Source organism: Notechis scutatus, chromosome 5 (genome assembly GCF_049901735.1).
Source record: "Notechis scutatus isolate UNSWTSFEM ecotype Mainland chromosome 5, rNotScu1.2, whole genome shotgun sequence".
Taxonomy (NCBI): Eukaryota; Metazoa; Chordata; class Lepidosauria; order Squamata; family Elapidae; genus Notechis; species Notechis scutatus.
In genome coordinates, this window is record NC_142013.1 from 18456286 (window position 1) to 18478004 (window position 21719).

General features: G+C 40.5%; 1 protein-coding gene across 6 annotated transcripts in view; it reads left to right on the forward strand.

Annotated features, from left to right (window-relative positions):
• Positions 1–21719, forward strand: part of ELMOD1 (ELMO domain containing 1) — a 43735-nt gene that overhangs the window by 14043 nt on the left and 7973 nt on the right. For 3 of the 6 annotated variants that reach the window (XM_087966225.1, XM_026685344.2, XM_087966224.1), the window contains exons 2-9: positions 2430–2525; positions 13371–13516; positions 15093–15121; positions 15853–15950; positions 17107–17236; positions 19193–19326; positions 20158–20226; positions 20476–20499. In XM_087966225.1, coding sequence (XP_087822351.1) covers positions 2509–2525; positions 13371–13516; positions 15093–15121; positions 15853–15950; positions 17107–17236; positions 19193–19326; positions 20158–20226; positions 20476–20499 — 647 coding nt within the window. In that variant the 5' untranslated portion in view covers positions 2430–2508. Of the gene's footprint in view, positions 1–2037; positions 2209–2429; positions 2526–10491; positions 10641–13370; positions 13517–15092; positions 15122–15852; positions 15951–17106; positions 17237–19192; positions 19327–20157; positions 20227–20475; positions 20500–21719 lie in introns of those variants that run through there. The other 3 variants (XM_087966227.1, XM_087966226.1, XM_087966228.1) reach the window with 3 other exon arrangements.

The following is a 21719-nucleotide window of genomic DNA, read 5'->3' on the forward strand; positions in this document are numbered from 1 at the left end:
ACACCAAGATTGGCAAATTCGCCACTGGCACCCTGTGCTCTTCACAGATGAAAGCAGGTTCACACTGAGCACATGTGACAGACGTGACAGGGTCTGGAGACGCCATGTCAAACGTTCTGCCTGCAACATCCTCCTGCATGACCACTTTGGCGGTGGGTCAGTAATGGTGTGGGGTGGCATTTCTTTAGGGGGCCACACAGCCCTCCATGTGCTCGCCAGAGGTAGCCTGACTGCCATTAGGTACCGAGATGAGATCCTCAGACCCCTTGTGAGACCATATGCTGGTGCGGTTGGCCCTGGGTTCCTCCTAATGCACGACAATGCTAGACCTCATGTGGCTGGAGTGTGTCAGCAGTTCCTGCAAGACGAAGGCATTGATGCTATGGACTGGCCCACCCATTCCCCAGACCTGAATCCAATTGAGCACATCTGGGACATCATCTCTTGCTCCATCCACCAATGTCACATTGCATCACAGACTGTCCAGGAGTTGGGGGATGCTTTAGTCCAGGTGTGGGAGGAGATCCCTCAGGAGACCATCCGCCACCTCATCAGGAGCATGCCCAGGTGTTGTAGGGAGGTCATACAGGCATGTGGAGGCCACACACACTACTGAGCCTCATTTTGACTTGTTTGAAGGACATTACATCAAAGTTGGATCAGCCTGTAGTATTTTTTTCCACTTTAATTTTGAGTGTAACTCCAAATCCAGACCTCCATGGGTTGCTAAATTTGATTTCCATTGATAATTTTTGTGTGATTTTGTTGTCAGCACATTCAACTATGTAATGAACAAAGTATTTAATAAGAATATTTCATTCATTCAGATCTAGCATGTCTTATTTTTGTGTTCCCTTTATTTTTTTGAGCAGTGTAATATCTGAAGGACACTAAGTAATTGGAAAGGGTACAGAGAAGAGCAACAATAGTAAGATTAATAGTGGTGGCCTAGAGGTGGAGCTCTCATCTCACAATCAGGAGGCTGTGAGTTCAATCCTAGGGAGAGGCAGATATTTTTCTCTCTGGGCACACTGAGATTATATTTGCTGAATATAACTCCGCATTGGCGACAGGAAGGGCATCCAGCCAGTCAACACTCAGCTCCATTCAGTTGCCCAGACTCCACCCTGCAAGAGATTATGGGGTCATTAAAAGATGATGATGATGATGATGATGATATAACAGTAATTATGTTTCAGGCTAGGGTAGCTAAATATTTCTGGGAACTAAATTCACAAGTTGCACTTAAAATTGAGGGCCTTCCGTTATTTCTTTTTCGTGAAGTAGACTTGATCAAATTAGGGAGCTTGCACTTAGCTATCATAGCTGACAGGTATTTATCATTAGGGATTAATAATGTGTGGCCAGCTACTCCTAATGGTGTAAATCTGTCATGCCCTTGTTGGAGTCTGATTCTGAGGGAGAGATTGAGCAGCTGACAGGGAGTGGGAGTGTAGCTCCAGTGGCTGTGGAAGAAACAGGAGAAGGGCACAGTCCTTGTGGGCATTCAGAGGAAAACCCAGGGCCGTCCCCTCTTCAACCTAGGGCAGGCAGGGAGGAACGGAAAAGGGAACAATGTGGCTTATGGGAGAGAAAAAGGCCCTGATCCCTTTCATTAGTTGCAGCTGGGAGAACAGGATATAAGTGGGGCATTTGCACACAGCTCATTGCTGGAAGCAAAGCATGCATTATCTTTGTCGAGGCTTATCTAGGTTTTGGCATCCTCCCAACTGTGGATGCTGCATTATCTGTTGGAAGTCTGTAATTTGTCATCCTGGCCTGCCGTGTTAATTACTTCAGTGTGGTTTGTGTTGGTTTTTTATTTCTAATTATCTTTACTTTGGGTTTGGACTGCATTTCTTTCCTTTGTAGACTGTTTTTGGAAGAGTTTGATATCCAGCCGAGGATAATTGGACATTGGGGGCCAAGTTGGAGGCATTAAAGGGAATTTATTCTACTTTTGTGACTTTGTTATTTTTGTGTCATGCCCCGGGTCATCACAAAATCGGTCGAGCCCGTGGTGAAAGATTCTGGGAACTGAAATATCTAGCAATAGGCTAGAAACCAGGAGACCCTCAGATTTAGTCCCGCCTTAAGCACAAAGCCACTTGAGTGACCTTGGAAAAGTTACTCTCTCAGCTCTAGGAAGAAGACAATGCCAAACCACGTCCAAAAATCTTGCCCAGTAAACTTCAGGGATTAATCCAGGCAGGTGCCAGGAGTCAAAAGTTGACTCAAACACCTCAAAAAATTGTTAGGTTTTTCATGTATCTGACACTGAACTTCATTTAATCTAGTGTGCCTCACATTCTAGGTAAATATTTTCTGCAAAAATATATTTGAACTTCAGCAGTAGGATGATGTTTGAAAAGAAGATTCAGCTGTGCTTCGAGACTGTTTATTTTTCACTGATCACTTTCTCTTCATAGCCTCAACTACTTCTGGAGACGTTGTTTGCCTGTGCCTAATTGAAGATCATTGCTATAACTGAAAAATAAAGCCGCCATCATGAAGCACTTCCTCAGGTAAAACTTTCCTTTGTTTGTAGAAAGGCCTTGATTAAGACAAGTTCCAACTGTGATTGGTTTGAGACTGCTCTAAAATATTTCATCTAGGAAATCAGTTTGCTCAAGGAAAGCTGGATTATATAATTGTTTGCTATTGAGCAAATTACATAACCAACCATAATTTATTCATTACTTGTTCATTTATGTACTCATTATATTTCTATCCAACATTTCTGTGAAGTGTGTAAGGCAGGGGTCTTCAAACTTGACAGCTTTAAGACTTATTTTAACTTCAACTTAACTCCAACTCCCAGAATTCTCCCAGTTATTAAAAGCAAACAAATCAAATTAAAACACGTTTTTTTTTTTTTTTTTTTTTTTTTTTTTTTTTTTTTTGGTGGTTTTTTTTGGGGGGTTTTTGTTTTTTTTTTTTGGGGGGGGGGGGGGGGGGGGGGGGGGGGGGGGGGGGGTTTTTTTTTTTTGGACGGCAGTGGGCGCCTCCTTAGGCAAAATTTCTGGAAATTATCTTTGCCTTGGAATTTTGTATGCAGCAAAATCTGATCGTGTGATATTAGCATGTTGATTATATGATTTCCAAATCTCCAAGATTTCTCGAGTTTTTTTTTTTTCTTCGAGGGGGCCCCCCGCGCCGGGGCGGGCGCAACCCCGGAGCCATGCTGGGTCGGTCCGGGGCGGGAGGCGTCCCCGGGGCGGGGGGGGGGGGGGGGGGGGGGGGGGGGGGGGGGGGGGGGGGGGGGGGGGGGGGGGGGGGGGGGGGGGGGGGGGGGGGGGGGGGGGGGGGGGGGGGGGGGGGGGGGGGGGGGGGGGGGGGGGGGGGGGGGGGGGGGGGGGGGGGGGGGGGGGGGGGGGGGGGGGGGGGGGGGGGGGGGGGGGGGGGGGGGGGGGGGGGGGGGGGGGGGGGCGCGGGGGGGGGGGGGGGGGGGGGGGGGGGGGGGGGGCCGGGGGGGGGGGGGTGGGGGGGGGGGGGGGGGGGGGGGCTGGGGGGGGGGGGGGGGGGGGGGGGGGGGGGGGGTTGGGGGTTTTTTTGAATGCAAGGTATTTTATACTATTTCCCGTAAAGGTACACTTCCAAGCAGTTTACAGTTAAAGTTGCACCATACAAATTGCATTGTATTATAATATACAATTATGAAAGCAACAAAAAATAGTGGAAAAAGATGTGTACCGTTACGTAGGAATAAAGTCATTGAAATATTTAGGTGTCACAATTCAGTCTTTCTGAATGTTTTGTGTCTCTGCACCTGTTGAACTGTATAATTCTGATGCTCGAGTTGTCTTTAAAAATTGCGCTGGTCATTGACCACATTAAAATCTGTGTCTGCCTCTCTTGTCTATAAACAGTTGTCATATATCGCTGATTTAAGATGTTAATTGAAAATAGCCACTGAGTTTACAGTAATTTCATGTTTGTGGACTTGTAGGATTCCCAAGACGTAATTTCTCAGTTTAAGACATTCCTAAAGCGTGTCATAATTGGGATATTTGAAAAAACAATACTAGTAACAAATTAGTCTGTTCAAGAAAAAAGGAGGAAAGAAAGGAAAAGAAGCAGTTTGTGCTTCTTTGACTAAGAGAAATACTGTGATACAATCTTTTTTGAGCTTGAATCTCACTCTGTGCTTCTGGTGAAGTAGGGTTTTCTTTTTGTTTCTTTTTTATGGGGTCTTTTTTATTCTATTGTAATGTTTGATAAGCTGGAGGAAAAATACCATTCAAATTGCTGGGAAGATTACAAGCATCAGATCTAATTTGGGCTGTTGAGGTTGTTCTTATTAGAACGCAGAAGTTCAGTGACCAGTGCAAGATAGAAAAGACTTATTGTTAGAACTGGGCATTTTACAGCTGAGGAATTTATCTTTTGCACCATAACTCAATAGGTTTTTTTTTTTAATACAAGCCCATTTCTGGTAATTTTGACCTTCATTTCAGCAAGAACTCACATTGCTATTGCTAAAAAGGACAATCTCCCAGTGTTAGTTCAGTGATCTCATTCTGTCTTTAATTCTTCTACTCATTGTAGAATACCTTATGCCACCAGACTTGAAATTCTAGAACTAGAAAACCTTGAATTACGCCGTCTTCGGTCTGACTTAAGCATGGTATATAAAATCATACATTGCAATGTCCTACCTGTCAATGAATACTTCAGCTTCAACCATAACAACACAAGAGCACACAATAGATACAAACTCAAAGTAAACCGCACCAAACTTGATTGCAGGAAATACGACTTCAGCAATAGAGTGGTCAATGTCTGGAATACTCTACCCGACTCTGTAGTCTCTTCCCCAAACCCCAAAAACTTTAACCTTAGACTGTCTACTATTGACCTCACCCTTTCCTAAGAGGTCTGTAGGGGGCGTGCATAAGCGCACCAACATGCCTACCGTCCCTGTCCTATTGTTTCTTTATTCTTTTATTTTTCTTATATGTACCCATTTCATGTATTCACAACTATGTATACACTTATACTTATTATCTTGTAAACAATTGGCAAATCAAATAAATAAAATAAATAAATAAATAAATTACCTCTAATATACAGTATTACAGGTAGTCTTCAACATTATTCATTTAGGGACCATTCAAAATTGCAATGGTACTGAAAAAGATAGTTATTTATTTATTAAATTCTATGCTGCCCATCTCACCAGTGGTGCTATTCTACCAGTTCGGCCCGGTTCTGGTGAGCTGGTAGCAGCGATGAGCAGCGAAGACGGTACCGGTTCTCTCTGCCTCTCTGCTGTTGGGCCCATCCGCCCGCCTGGGCTCCCATACTCACCTTCATCCACTGAATTTGAAGTGCAGCTGCTTTGCACAGCACAGAATAGTGCTGTGTGTCAGCTGCTGAGCCAACTGGGATCGTGCAGGCTTGCAGGAGGTGAGTTAGAACGACTCTGCGCTTGCGCAAATGGTTCTGCACCTGCACAAAGTGCGAATTTGGCATGCGCATGCATGCAAAGCACGCCCACCAAGCCACGCCCACCAAACCGGTGGTGGGTGTGGCTTGGTGGTCATGTGACTGGGTGGACGTGGCTTGGTGGTCATGTGATTGGCTGGGCATGGCCAACTCAACATCACTCACATCGAGGCACCATCTCCTCGCCTAGCCTCTCATGACTGTGGGGATGTTGCAACAGTCATAAGTGTGAAAAATGGTCATAAGTCACTTTTTTCAGTGCCATTGTAACTTTGAAAGGTCACTCCACACAAGCAAAGTACCAGCAAAGGAGGGGGGAAAAACTCCAGAGAAGTTCCTGAGACAGGAAGTCTAGTTCTGCCAAGAATGTAATAAGGGTTAACAGAAAGGCTGTTTCTGTAAGCAACACCAGAATGTTTCCTTCCTGCCTTCCTTACAGGATTAGGCCAGTAATTTCTTCTAACAACTGGTTCTCCGAACTGCTTAGAATGTTAACAACCGGTTCTAGCAAATAGGTGCGAACCTGTAGAATCCCACCCCTGATCCCACCACTGCATCTCTTCCATAAAGTGACTTATGACCAGTCCTCACACTGCAACATCCCCATAGTCATGTGATTAAAATTTGGGCACTTGGCAACCAGCATATATTTATGACAGTTGCAGGATCCCAAGATCATACGATCACCATTTGGAACCTTTCCAGATGACTTCTAACAAGCAAAGTTGATGGCGGAAGTCAGAGGTGACCTAGTGACCATGTCATTTACTTAACAACTCTGATAACTCATGTAATGATCAAAGCAAAAAGATCATAAAAATGGGTACAACTCACTTAATAACCACCTGCTTAGCAACAGACATAAACTGTTCCTAATAGTGATTATAAATCAGGGAAGACTTGCATAGACATTCCTGTAAATAATGTCTCTATGAATTACTCCTATAATAATAACTAATAAGGTCCCTTTTTTGAACATTCCCCTCTGTGCTGCATTCTTCCCAGGTGTCTCAAAGCAGAAATGTTTTGTTCTGGCACGGTGAAATGATCTGCTCATACATAATCTTCTACTTTGATGCTGTGACCTAAATTATAAAAGCAAAGTGGTGGCTCAGGATCACACAGCTGTCTGCAGGTCACAGTTGGTGCGGAGGGAGGATTCAGCATGAAGGGAATCCTGTTGCATGTGTCAACAGAATTGCAATTATTCTTTATTCTGAATTGGCTTTTTTTATGAACTTGGATGGGGAATTTTTTTTTCATTGAGTTAGAGATTGTAGTGTAAGGACTGTACAGAAGAACCCTGAATCCTGAATCTATAGGCTGCTGCAGCTGCACATGTTAGAATCAAATTATTTCACCTTCTTATGCTAAAAATCCCATTGCTATCGATACCAAAAGTTTGTGAAAACTCAGTATTTTTAGCAAAATCCAAGCCACACAAGGAAAATAAATCCTGGATTGGGTATATATGAGAATGACTGACTTCTGAAAATGAAGACTATAAATGTGCTATATATCCTAAGGCGTGAGATTGCTATTTGAGTTGCTCATCCCAATCTATCAGAAGAAGAAAACACTTTCCTTGTCTCTGTCTAGACAGAGTGTTTAACTACAACTCTTTGAGTTGCTTGCAAAACAGACCCAGTGAGTTAATCTTTGCAGATCAGTCTCTCTGGTACTCTCCATGGTCCTGTTGCTAAATAAAGAGCTATTTAGCTACAAATCAGAGCTATTCTATCAGGCCTCTTAATTTATTTTAAAAAGCAGTCAGAGCAGAACAAAACTGCCTAAAAGGGGAAGGAAATTAAAATACAAGAACCAGTAGTTTTCCTTTACTTCATAATCAGGTGCAAAAAAGCTTTAAATAGAATTAAGGTCTTAAGGTTGTGGAGGAGTTGTATTTGTTCTCTAGAGACTACTCTGGAGAGTATTGAGCTATGTTGTTCTAAGAAACATGGGTGGGAAACCCAGATTCTAGCCAATGAAGCATTTTAAAAGGGAATGATAATTATCTGAAGCTGAAATGCTATAGATATATGTAGAGGCGAAGATCAATAATTAAATAAGCACTTTTGAGTTATGGTTAGAAGCAAATGTTTCCTAAAACATCCATTTTGATGGAGTGGTAACACATAGCTTCATGAGGGAATAGTCACAGATTTAGTCCAATTCATATGTCTGGGAAAAACTGGGAAACAGCTATCCATTCTACTAGTCATCTCTATCCATATTTTAGTTGGGGAATTTTTGACACTTAAGCTCATCATGGAATTGATAGGTGGGATTAATTAGCCGGTTGCTTTTGTTAATTGTGCTTTTTTTCCAGATTGCCTATGCTTAGGATCCATAGATCCATTTTTACTATATTTCTGCACACTAATTTTATAGCTTCCTTACAAGGGACAGCAAATATCTATGGTGGGTGTGATATTTATTCCACTCACATCTAGAGAAATAAATCGTTGCTGAATCGTGAGACCAATCTGCAGAGTCTGCAGTGTTTTTGAACGCTTTATTATGTTAATAATTCTGGTTGCCATGGTGCTTTTTTTTATCTAAACAGATGGATAAAATGAAAAACCAGTCTTGTTTTAATCTGAAAAAATCTAGTTGTTATTGGGGGAAATTCAAGGAAAACCAAAATAGCATCAGTGAAAGACAGAGAAAGGTGGCCAAATCCAAGTTAGGTTTTTTTTAATTGATCTTATGTGTTATAAAATATGTACTCCAAGCTTGAACAAATATTCAGACCCATTATCTCTTACTTGGTAATTTTCTTTGTTTCTAGTCTCTGCCCATGTATGGTTTTTATTATCAGGCAATAGGCTTGCATTTATATGTTGCATTTTGGTAACTGCAGGAAAACAACCATTGTTAGTTGTCCATAAGGCTGGGTGTAATGCAGGGGTGAGCTACTATGGCAACTTTATGACCTGTGGACTTCAATTCCCAGAATTCCTGAGCCAGATGGTCATAAAATTACCATAGTTTGCCCACCCCTGGTGTAATGAGATGCCTTTGCATTCAGTTCAGAGTCCATCATTATGTCGCTGGAGATTACTTTCACTTCTGCTTTAGGCACTAAGCAGATGCTTCTTTCTATAGATAGACCTCCTGTAAATTAAATAGGGAAGGTGGAAAAAATCCAGAATCGATTGCTGGATCAGGACAATCACAACAACATCATAACAGATACATAAAAGATAAAAATTCCCCTGAGTCAAGCTTGAGTCCTAGAAATATTTCCAAGACAAATGTATCCATTTCCGAAGCATCATGATGCTTCCATGCTCAGTATTTACATATTCTGAGAATGTTTTTCAGGGCCTTAATAAATTAAGATATTGCTGGAGACAGTTACGTTATTTGCAACATGACTATATATATATATTTTTTTGTCTTTTAATGACCCCGTAATCCCTTGCATTGGGTGGAGTTGGGGCAACTGAATGGAGCTGAGTGTTTCCTGGCCAGATGCCCTTCCTGTCACCAATGCAGAGTTTGCAGCTGATACTTTTACTCAGCGTGCCCAGAGAGAGAAATATCTGCCGCTACCTAGGATCGAACTCACATCCTCCTGATTGTGAGGCGAGAGCTCCACCTCTAGGCCATTGCACCACTCTGCAACATGACTACATATATCTCGTATTTCTTGCTCTATAAGACTCACTCCCCCCACCCAAAAAAGAAATGTCTGTGCGTCTTATAGAGCAAATGTTGTCGAAGCTTCGCCCACCCACCAGCCCCTACCCTTCGGCCTCTACCTCCCAGCAATTTGCCTCCCTGCAGCAAACAACAAACAGCCTGGTCAACTTCAGCACAGCCTGATTTAGCATGAGGAGCTGTTTGGCGATTGGATCAGCCACCCGGAATACCGCCAATCAACTGTTCCAAGCTGCAGGGATCACCACCTCTACACGCCCCATTTTCAGCTTCCACGTGTCCCGTTTTCAGTCCGTTCCAGGTGGCGGGGATTGCCACCACCAATTGCCATGGCTGCAGCGATCGGCAGGGATCGGCAGAGGCAGCAGCAATCCCCGCCACCTAGAATGGGCCAAAAATGGGATATGTGAAGGCCAAAAATAGGGCATGCAGAGGCTGAAAATGAGATGTGCGAAGGCAGCGTTAGGCGGTGCGACAGCGATCAACAGCGCTGGCGATGGGCATCGGCAATCCCCACAGCCTGGAACAGCTGATCAGTGGTATTCTGGGAGGCCGATCCAGCCACCAATCAGCTGCTCGTACTAATCAGGCTGTGCTGAAACTGACCAGGCTCTTTGCTGTTTGCTGCAAGGAGGCAAATTGCTGGGAGGCAGATTCTTGTTTCCCTCCCCCAAAGCTAGGTGCATCTTACAGTCTGGAGCGTCTTATAGTGCAAAAAAATATGGTACTTGGTAAAATCCATTTTTAACATAAGTGGGTTGCAAAGAAACAACCAGCTTGCTCCTTCCACCCCAAGTTAAAAAGTTCCTCAAATAGTAAGGTTGGAGGTTTATTTGCTGCAATAAGAAAAAAGAGAGAGCTATTCTTTTCCTAGGGAATGGCATCCAGGCAAAAAGAAATCAATATTGATGAGGAAAAAAAAACCTTACAACTCTCACTGATTCAAATGTAGTTTATTAGAAGAGGTAGAATTAGGCTGGTGACAGCTCTCTCCCCATCTTTGGCCATGTCCTGCATTCAAATTCATTGGAGAAGGCAACGCTGCTAGAAATGGTTAGCGGAACAAGAAAAAGGGGCAATCTAAGAACATGCTGGCTTGATAACATCAAATCTGATACAAATGTGAACATCCAACTATTGAAAGAAGCTGCGCTTGACAGAGTAACATGGGGAGCATTCGCCTATAAAGTCACCAAGAATCAGACACAAACAAATAGTTAGAACAACAATACACATGTGGTGCAAGAGTATTTGGCATTGAAATTGTACTCCTGTTTTTTTTTAAAGAGAGGGGCATTATCTTGTGATCTTGGTAAAATTAGAAAAGTCAGACCATCTTAAAAACCTAATCCATTTCATAGTGTGCTTTTATTGCAGGATTTCTACAAGCAAGAATTTATACTGTATATAAATAAACCATTGAAATGATAACAGCCTTAACTGTACTTAAGTCAATACCATTTTGCTCCTAAAGAAGATCTCCAATGTCATAAGTTTAAGATGGAGGAATAGTGTATCATTTAAAGGTACCCATCAAATGAATGTTCACTTCCTGTAGATAACCATTCTGAGATGTAGCACTTCCTTTGTAGTACCCCACTGTAATATAGTTATACGCCCCACCATCAATTTTAGTGTTATGACTGTGATGTGGTCTTTACTACTAATTCTATTCAGTTTAATTTGCAGTTTGACTAAGGCCAAGCAGCTCGATCCTTTGAATGTTGGGTTGGAAATAAAATGGTCTTAGTAAGTGTGATTGGGTATAGAGTAGAATGTGTATCCTGAGGAATAATAATTACAGGGTACAGATTCCTTGTGCCAGGTTCTCTTAAAAACACAGTGTCACTGGTCATATAGGTTTCTTAACCAAATGCAGATAGATCAATTCTATCACATGAATTTGTTCTTGATAAGTGTGGAAAAAAAACATGTCCCCTGAGAATTAGAACTAAGCAACATACATTTTTCTACTTCCACGGAAGAGGAAGTGGATAGAAAGAATAAACTAATTCCTTTTTAGCACATGCCTTTTAAAGTGTACACATTATTTTAATTTATGTAGATTGCAACCCTTTGTGCATTTACCAGGGATTAAGCCTCAGTAAATACTGTAGGGCTTTGTTCATACAATGCTGAATTTAGCTAATTGTCTGTTTGACCAATATGCTCATTCATAAATTAACCATCCTGACTGCCTTCATCCAATGCACAGAAATGAGCCAACCCGATTTTTAACCTAATTATGTTGTATAAACAATGTCTGAGACTTTTGAGAAAAGGTATTTAGGATGGTGCAGTTCATAAGTATTGTACAAACTGTAGTACGATAATAGAACATGATGGATCCTTGCCTCAAGCTTGTTTTCTAAAGTTCACGGAGTTCCTATATAAGCAAGCTTCGTAACGTCTTTAAATGACAGAGGCCACTTAGTGCTTTCAAGGACAGCATGTGGAAACAATATGCAGTGAAAGATGTAACAAAGGGGAAAACTGCATGTACAAGATCTCCATGTGGCCAGATCTTGAGGATGACTATGTTCATTTGTTAAACGGTAATTCATCTGAGCCTGCAAACCATGAACCACAGCAAATCTTAAGTTCACACATTGTGCGCGCACACACAGAGCAAAGAAGAGCATGAGGATGAGGATTGGCTACATGCACTGTGTGTCTGAAACCAATAAACAGTTATAACTCTTAATTATGGTTTGAAAAAAAAAAACCAATATGAAACCATCATTTATGTACTCAGCATTTTTTTAAATAGCATTAACTGAATACGTCAACTGTCACACATGCAAAAAGAGATATTTAATTAAGGCACAATGCTCCTTTTCCCCAGTCAAACCATAATGCCCATACAATGTACTAAGGCCAAAATCGAAGGCCCTTGTGGGGTTTAGGATTTTGACAAACCCACATAGTGTAATTATAGCCTAATGAACCCCTTTCATTCTGGTTTAATCACTATAACATTGCTTAACTATTTGCTTAAGCCAGGGGTGTCCAACCTTGGCAACTATTTGCTTAAGCCAGGGGTGTCCAACCTTGGCAACTATTTGCTTAAGCCAGGGGTGTCCAACCTTGGCAACTTTAAGCCTGGAGAACTTCAACTCCCAGAATTCCCCAGCCAGCTGGGGAATTCTGGGAGTTGAAGTCCTCCAGGCTTAAAGTTGCCAAGGTTGGACACCCCTGGCTTAAGCAAACCATACAGCGGCCCCCAAATCTTTTGGGTGCCAGAGACCAGTTTCAAGGAGAGGGGATTTCCACAGACCGAAGGGGGGTGATTTTACATGCTGCCTACACCCCATGCATGCACGGATGGGGCTTCGCTTTTTTGCATGGCCCGGTGTCTGGCACCCCGCAGACTGATGCCGCGCTGCAGACCAGGGGTTGGGGACCTCTGGATTAGTATATTGTATGGACACATCCAGTATGGGTGCATGGTAGAGTAATTTAGGTCAGTTACCTTACTGGAACTGTGTTTGCACATCCCACTAACTATGCAATTCTTTGTACCACGTGAACAATGATTTGAAAAGGCAGTGGTTAAATTAAACAAGCTATGCAAAAATAGTTGGGAAGTAGTGCCATTCTGTAGTCTAGATCAGGAGCCGCAAGTCTTAAAAGTTTCCAAGGTCAGAAACATCAGGTTTAGAGAATCCTGCAGTATGGAAGAAGTTGGACTTGATAACGGTTTAAGTCCCTTCCAGTTCTATGATTTTATAAGAGTGCTTGATGAAAAAAAACCAAGGGAAATAAGGCTGAAGTTTTGGCAGAAGCTTTTAGGGGTCTGGTTTTATTCATAGCCTTTTGGAGATTTAATAGTCTTATTTTGCTCTTCATTTCAGCAAAAATATTATTTAGAAAGGTTTTTTTTTTCTTTTTTAAAAAGTCGTATGGCTCATGAGTTTCCCATTCTGCTCTAAAATATAAAGGATGTGCTAAGCGTTTTCCTCCATAACATAGAACAATTGCATTGCTACAGAAATTAAGTCATGGGTGTGATCAATCATGCCATTGGTGTCCCTTGTTCATACCCTATAGCCCTAGCAATTCTCAAGAACAATTATTTTTGTTAGTGGTTCTTTGTTTACAATGCTAAACCTTTTTTAAAAGTCTAACTGTCCTAAAAAATATTGTTCTTAAATTCAGCGAAGTTCAGACATGTTGTTGCCACCAAGGATCATTTTGCTGATTTAAAAAAAAAAAAAGGCTTTCCTGGTTTCTAATTTGAAGGATTCTTTTGACAGAATGCTTGTCCAGGTATGCCTGTACTTCTATTGCAAATGCTTATGGCGCTGCCTGAAATTTGTGGCGCGGAAACTGACCGGACGCTGTGAGCTGCAAAGGATCTGCTATAATATCAAGCCTGGAGCCGAAAGAACCTTGAAAATTGGTAAGCACCTTTAGGGCAACTCTTAATCTTTATTTTCATTCACCATGCTCATAATAAAAGGGTTGACTTGTTTGTTTGGTTTTATTGAGAGTTTCGCAGCCATAATTCAGTGCCAGAAAACGGAACACAGATGTCTGATTTAACATCTTTATAAACGTAAATAGATTTTACAAACCAGTTGTAGATGTCTCCAACATGGAGCAAACTCAACTCTTAAGTTGGACTCTTTGTGTTGTGAAATATTTCTTATCTGTGATTCTTGGCAGTATCGTACAGTTTTGGCAAGGTTTGTGCTTATCAAAGTTAATTAGTTTGCAGCAGCCTTTTAACCGGGGATTCGTAAGACTCATTAAAAGGTTTCTGTTCCCTTTGGTTATTATTTGTCTTATTGGAAAAAGGCTTGGGTTAGAACAGTTTATCTGTGACAAGATGTTTTCAACAGAAGACAAAAGTTAGCAAGCAAGCAAACTTTTTATCAAGTTGGGTTCGTTTATCATATTACATCAGTTTCCTTATTAAGAGCAAACAGTGGTTGATATAGGAAAAAAACAATTTTTCCTTGGACTACACAGAGTTATTTCCAACTTTCTTTTTCCTGCGGAATTTAGCAAAATGGAAACAAAATGGAACAAAAGCCACTTGTTCTGTTTTCTGGTGTAGTCTGGGTTTCTTATCATTAATTCTTCATAGTACTTGATCTAATGCAGGTAGTCCTCAACTTACAGCCATTGATTTAAGGGTGGTTCAAAATGATGACAGCCTTGGAAAAAGTGATTTATAGCTGTCTTCACATTTAGAATGACAAAGTTGGAAGGGATCTTAGAGGTCTTCTAGTCCAACCCCCTGCTTAAGCAGAAAACCCTATACCATTTCAGACAAATGGTTATCCAATGTCTTCATTTACAACTGTCACACCATCCCCACTGTTACATGGCCACAATTTGGGTGGTTGGCAACCAGTTGTAGTGTCCTTTGATCATGCGATTGCCATTTAAGATCTTTCCAGCCAGTTTCCAGCAAGCAAGTCAATTGGGGAAGCTGGATTTTCTTAACAACCGTATGACTTGCTTAATGGACATGTGCTTTCTTTAACAACCTCAGTAAAAATGGTTGTAAAAATGGGTCTGTTCCCATAATGACTAGCTTTACAATTGCATCAACTTACAATGGAAATTCCAGTTCCAATTGTAGTTGTACTTTGAGGACTGTCTATATACTGCAATAACTTCTGACTTGTTCTGTTTTTTTATCCTAAATATGACTTTGGTTATATCGTCCAATGTTTGATGATTTGGGGATCCCAATTGGCCATCCTGCCTCAAGAATAACTGAGTCAAACAGCTTATTTTTTAAAAAAAACTTATTAATCTTTAACATCATTGATTCCCCCCAAATATTTTGTATGCATGTAAGAATTTGACCCTCTTTGTTTCCTAATAAAATCCCTCCCTTTGTTCATTTTTCCTTGCTGGTGAAATCCCATTGATAAAATATTATGTGGTTCTATTAGCCATATTGTTAAAAATGCTAACATATAATAAAATAATTAAAATTTCAAAAATATTTTTCCCAACAGAGACATCATTGAGGAATTCAAAAAACAAGGTGGGTAAAAGTCTCTGTATTGTGTTCATTTGGTGTGACAATTTTAGCTCTGTGATTTATATTACAACAGGAGTATTTGAGCTCAGTTACAAATAAGACTGAAGGAAAACATTCAGATAACTGAAGGAAATGAAACATAACCTCTATATCTTATTGGCTCTGAGATGCTTATTTGACGTATTTAGAGGTTCAGGAATTGATTGCCTGGTACTATCAATGCTCATTGATTTGCCTTAGCAAATAGTGGTCTTTCCACCCGTATCCTTTTGATAGCTGTCAAATATGCATGAGATGGAAATTTGAAAGTTCCTCATGCATTGAAGACTTTCATTACTATTCTGTTTTATTGTTATTCAGTTAAAAAGAACACAAATGATCATCTTTATTGGACACCATGATGCATAGGTGTCCAGAAGATAAGGAGGACAGAAAACAATGGCTGCCACCTTTTTATAACATGCATAATGGATCACAAAGGGGAACAGAGTTTGAGTGCGTGATACAGCTCTCATCATGATTTTTTAAAATTTCCCTTGCTTCTCCCCACCCCTCAAATAGGCCCTACAAATATTTCAGTGTGGAGTTAATCATGATTTGGTATGATGCAAGCCTAAGTAGATCAGGGTTCTATCCCTCTGACAGCGATTAATAATGGTTTCAGTAATTTATTTTTCTACTACATTTCACTTCCTGTGGGAAAACTGATATATAATAAGTTCTTTTTGTTTCAGTTCCTCCAAAATTCCATTAGCGTTCATCCAGATGCAATTGAAAAAACGGTAGATGCCATCATAGACTTGAAAAAGATTAACCCAGATGTAAATCCACAGTAAGTTTTAAATAAGCAGCATTGGGAAACAGAATGTTTCAGTCTTCGCCCTTTAATTTCTTTCAAAAGTTGGTTTTCCCACACATTTCCCATGTTTTGCACGTTTTGACAAACATTTTGTGAAAGATACAGGTATTAAGAGCCACAGTGGCGCAGTGGTTAGAGTGCAGTACTGCAGGCTACTTCTGCTGCCTGGCAGCTGCCTGCAATTTAACAATTCAAATCTCACTAAGCTCAAAGTAGACTCAGGGTTGGCTCCATCCTTCTGAGGTCAGTAAATAACTAAGATATGAATGTGCACGCTAAGCATTATATATGAAATGATCATTAGATAGTAAGGTAAAGTGGTAAAGAATTGGTTCCAGATACAGCTGTGCCCGCTGTTGTGGCGCAGTGGTTAAAATGCAGTATTGCAGCCTACTTCTGCTGACTTGCCGGCTGCCAGAAGTTCGAGTTTTACCGGCTCAAGATTAACTCAGCCTTCCATCCTTCTGAGGTTGATAAAATGAGACCCAGATTGTTGGGGGCAATATGCTGACTTTGTAAAAGCCCATCTCTAAGTGTTTTACAAAGTCAGCATATTGCCCCCAACAATCTGGGTCTCATTTTATCAACCTCAGAAGGATGGAAGGCTGAGTTAATCTTGAGCCGGTAAAACTCGAGCTCATGAGGGATCATGTCAAAGAATTAGGTAGTTCTTGACTTACGACCACAGTTAAAGATAGTTTGTTGCCAAACACCCGAAATGCAGTCACAGGACCATGAGTGAAGGGAATGACATTTCCTTAGAAGCAAAGCAATGTCGTAAGTTTTTATTTCAATCAGACAAAATATACAGATTTCTTTTATCCCCAGCAAAAAAGAGAGAGAAAAATATTTCTTTAGCTGTGAGGATAAATGTCCAAGGAAAACAGAAAAGATGAATTGAAAGATGGCATGGCCAGAAGTTCCTTATAGTCACTCTAAGCAGGCAGCTTGATATAGAATGCACAGAAAGTTCAGATTCTTGAGCAGTACACGTTGTCTCAAAAAATGCTGATCATCCAGGAAAAAAAGAAAAAAGAAATAGACCACCATTCTATACTAAAATAATACCAATCCCACAAAGCCGAATTACTGAATTTGCCATGTTCTTTGCCTTATCTTTTCATTTTAGGCTAAGTATATCTCTGCAGGCCTGCCTTCTGCAGATTGTCGGATACAGAAATCTGATTGCAGAGGTGGAAAAACTGCGTCGAGAGCCATATGATTCTGAAGAGGATCAGCATGAAGAAATGCTTCTGAAGGTATGTGCTGGAGCTATGCTTACCAGTGAGCTTTATCTGTTTAAGAAGGCCATGGATGGTCAGTTACATGCTCAGAGTCTTGATAAAAAGATTTAGATATCATTGAGTGAATTGGAGAGCTTCTAAACTGGGTGGGAAGGTACAATTTTTTGCTTATTTCATTAGCTTCCAAAGACCACAGGCAACAAACTGGTATTAAAATTAGTATAACCAAGATTTTCAATCTGATGTTATGAGAGATAGGGAAATAAAAATGGATAAAATGGGGAAAACCTGACTTTTGGGAGCATTAATATGGCCAATAAATATATATAATTCCTGTTCTGTTCCATTCACTATTGCTTCCTCTATTTAAAAATCTCTCAGAGGACCACAACTTTTCATAGTAGAGAAACTCCACAGCTGATCAACCTTCACTGCCAGAAAGTTTGCTCTTAAAGGAAGCAATATATAAATTAATTTGGTTTATTAGTATGGGCCAAATCTGCTTTCGCACAAAAGCACCAATATTAAAGTCTTTGCTGTAACGCCAGTAGCCTTACTGATCGAATTCTGAGTGCTGACCATTACCTGAAAGCACCAGGATATATCCAGTACCAAAATGTAGAATGCCTGGCCAGTTCAAGCTTTTAGAGATGACCATCTGAATCCATTTCTTTGAGAGGGCAATAGTCAAGTGGCAGGCCTTTTCATTAGTAACCCCCACAGTTTGGAACATGCTGCCACACCACACAGGTACTGTCCCTTCCTGAATTTCCTAAGGTCATTAAGATAATTTTTTTCAAGTGCAAGAAATCAGGAGCCAGGATAGGCTTCAAAAGTACTGCAAGTTAGTTTCATGCTACCTAGACACAACAATCTGATACTAACGGTCAATGCAAATTGACGTCAGATAAGAATCAACAGACTTCAAGGGGGACTAGACTTATGTCTCTTACAGGGGCGTAAAGACTCCAAACTGATGGTGCATTTGACCCTGCCCTCAGGTTCAGCTTAGACAGCTCCTACATCTCCTTTATCCCACTGTGTCTTTGGCCTTGAACAATTCTAGAGAACCATTATTATGCTATTCTATTTTTGTTATATAGTTTTATCTGTTTTATTCTTTGTTTTACATTACCCGGGGTCTTGGTTAATTGGGGCAGTTTTCAAACAAGCAGAAGAAGGCATGGAAGATGACGATGAGAGAGACTTGTCATCTCACAATTAGATGACTACAATTCCACTTGCACTGAATTGACTTGAAGATGACTCAGAGGCTCCCATTGGCACAGATTGTGGCTGCCTGCCTGCCTTTAATTGGTTTAGCAGATTAACACCTATTTTTGCAGCCAGTTCATTTGTTGCCACAAGCTCCTGGACACAGTTCAAATGCTGGTAATTAACAGCTTCAACAAAGTTCCAAAGTTAATGAAAACTTACCAAGTATTTTTTCATATCAGTTCTCTGAAAACTGAAAACATTATAGCCATTTGCTTGCCTGGTATTCTAGCAACATTCTGATCTGAATTTTAAGCCCTAGCTGAGGCATGAATATCCATTTTTGGGGGCAACAGAGTCTCCAGTATGACAGCCCCTGATATGCTCTTACAAAATTAGCATAAGGGAGAGGGGAAAAAATCCCTTTATAGCTAATGGTATTTACAGCCATTCTATGATTTTCAGCTTTGCCTAGAGGTTTGTGCCAAGCTAGAGAAAATAACTATGAAGGCCTGATCAGGATTCTTGCACCATTTCTGTATTAAAGCAAATCAGATTTCCCAGGGGCCATGTTTGAAATGTTTGCAGTGTCAAGGAGAAAACCTTGCTGATTTTTAGCTGCCACATCGCCCCAGGATCCTGCAACATCATGCATAACAATGAAGGCAAAGCCAATAAGGATGGATTTTTTAAAAAGTAATAATCATTGCACACAATGTGTTATAACAGATCTGTGATTTTCTTTTACTTCCAAAGCTATGGAAATGCTTGAAACCTGATTCTCCTTTGGAAGCTCGGATTTCCAAGCAGTGGTGTGAAATTGGTTTCCAAGGTGATGATCCTAAAACAGATTTTAGAGGAATGGGGCTCCTGGGGTTGTATAACTTGATGTAAGTATCTTTTTATTTCTTTTCATATCATGAATTAAAAGGTACAAATTGTATTGGTCTTTCTTTCTTTCTTTCTTTCTTTCTTTCTTTCTTTCTTTCTTTCTTTCTTTCTTTCTTTCTTTCTTTCTTTCTTTCTTTCTTTCTTTCTTTCTTTCTTTCTTTCGGAAAAAAATCCAGGCTTTGTCAAGACAACTATTCTTCAAACATTTGGGTAGTCTGTATTCAATTCATTGCAACTATCTGTCCCTGGGTTGATGATAATTTCTTCAAAATCAACACGATAGCGCCTACAGTGTAGGAAAACTAAACCAAGGGTTTAGTTTTTAAACACAACAATTATAATGTCAGCAGTTGTTTTTTTTTTAAATAGGAGTATCAGATCTCTACCTTTTCCACCCATGGTGCTCATATATAATGATTTGATTCTTCAGTTGGTGTACGTTCCCATATATTTTTAGACAAGTTAAGAACATTTCCTGGTATGCATTTGGTTAGATCAGTGGTTCTCAATCTTTTCTTTGCCATGGGCCCTCTTAACATCTTTTGTGGCCATGGATCCCCAAGACTTAATTAAAGATTTAAATCATAGCATTTCTTCAAGACTTCACGGACCCCCTGTGACGACATTGTGACCCCCTCGGGATCCGCAGACTACAGATTGAGAATCACTAGGGTAGATCATTTTTAACAGGAGAGTACTTCATTTACGGAAAGAACAGGTCTCAGTTTCTTACACACACAGAGTGGTTTGTCTGTGCATTCTAAGACTATCCAGATGTTGAAAAAAATATATACCTGTCATGCATATGTGTTTTTCACTCTCCCTTCTAGATACTTTGCTGAACATGATGGACCTGCAGCTCAGCAAATTCTCTTAGACTCACTTCAGCCCAAATATAGGTAATGTTTGAAGCTGGAATTAGCAACAGCATCTAATAAATCATTTGAAAGATCAGTTTGCATCCCCTTTTTTCTTGATATAAAATACTCTGCTTTTCTTGCATTCTTTTACTTGGGGGTTGGGCTAGGGATGGGATAAAATGCTTTGACATATTTATTTCATTAACAAATCATGAACATGAATCCACGTTTAGACTTTTTTTTTTACTTCTTTTCTTTTCTTTTCTTTTTTCATCTTTCACAATCAAGGGAAATCACTAAAGAGGAAATAAGGTATATATACATATATTTCTTTTCTATTTTATAAGCTTTGCACTAAAGTTTGGAATCAGTTGTAAAGGAGATTCAGGGGAATAAACTAAAACAAAATCTGGGAAGTTGGCTCTACCAAAAGTCAGACATTATATAAATTAATTACTATTGGTGGTAGTGATGGTAGTTGCACAGCCAACCAAGTGTTTAGATTGAATTTGGCATTTTTGCCCACCTATCGAGTCACTCCAGTTTTGTTTAATAATGTTAAAGGTATAATCCCAGGATGTAAGCTGTTCCAAGTAAAGCTGCCTTTGCAATTGACTAATGCTGACGGTGTTCAGGTGGTGCTCCTGTTAGTTAATTTGGCATTGCATCCAAGGTACCTATTGTTAATATTATTAAAGACCCTGAAAGGCTTCCTTGCAAGAAGACCTTGGTGAGGGAGAAAGGAGTGATTGCATAGTCTAGGTGCAGATGAGGACAAAGAAGTCAGTCAATAAAAAGAACCAAGAAAGAAAGGTTGAAAGAAAGAAATATGTTTTCCTTACCACTGATGAGGCTGAAGGAATGACTCAATGAAAGTTTAAGTGTGTGTGTGTGTGTAAAAGTGTAAATATTCTGAAAAATCTCTGAAAATCTCTCAGATAAAAAAAATGCAAAGTCTTATTTCTAAGAGGGCAGGTCTTCATCTAATAAAGGGGTGTCAAACTCGCATTATCATGGCATTGTCACGTGAACTAACTTTTCCCCCTTCGCCAAACCTGGTGTGGGTGTGGCCAGCACAGGACGCATCCAGCCCATGGGCTGTGAGTTTTGACAGCCCTGATTTAATAGATTTAAGTTATAGAAAGCTATATTTTGCCTTCATCAAAAAAGAAACTTCTGCTTAGAAGTTTCAACAGCCTCAACATTCTTCTCTGTTTCAGGATTTTGTTCATCTGTGAGTTTGAGTAGATTCCATGGTCTCCTCTCATGCCTATTTGTAAGTCTCCTCAAGGGGGGATTTTTTTTTTCAAGTCTTACAGTTGGGTTGACTTCTGGGGCACTTCCTGAGGGCCAGATGAGAGCTAAAGAGGAGAAGGCCCTCTTCTCCATGTGATAGTTCAGCAAGCTTTGGGCAGCAGGACATCTTCAAAAGGACTTTTCATACTGGTAGAAATAACAAAGCAGGTTCATAGCAGGAAAGAGAATTCCTCAGATATCTACCTCAGATATCCCCACAACAACCACATTGCATT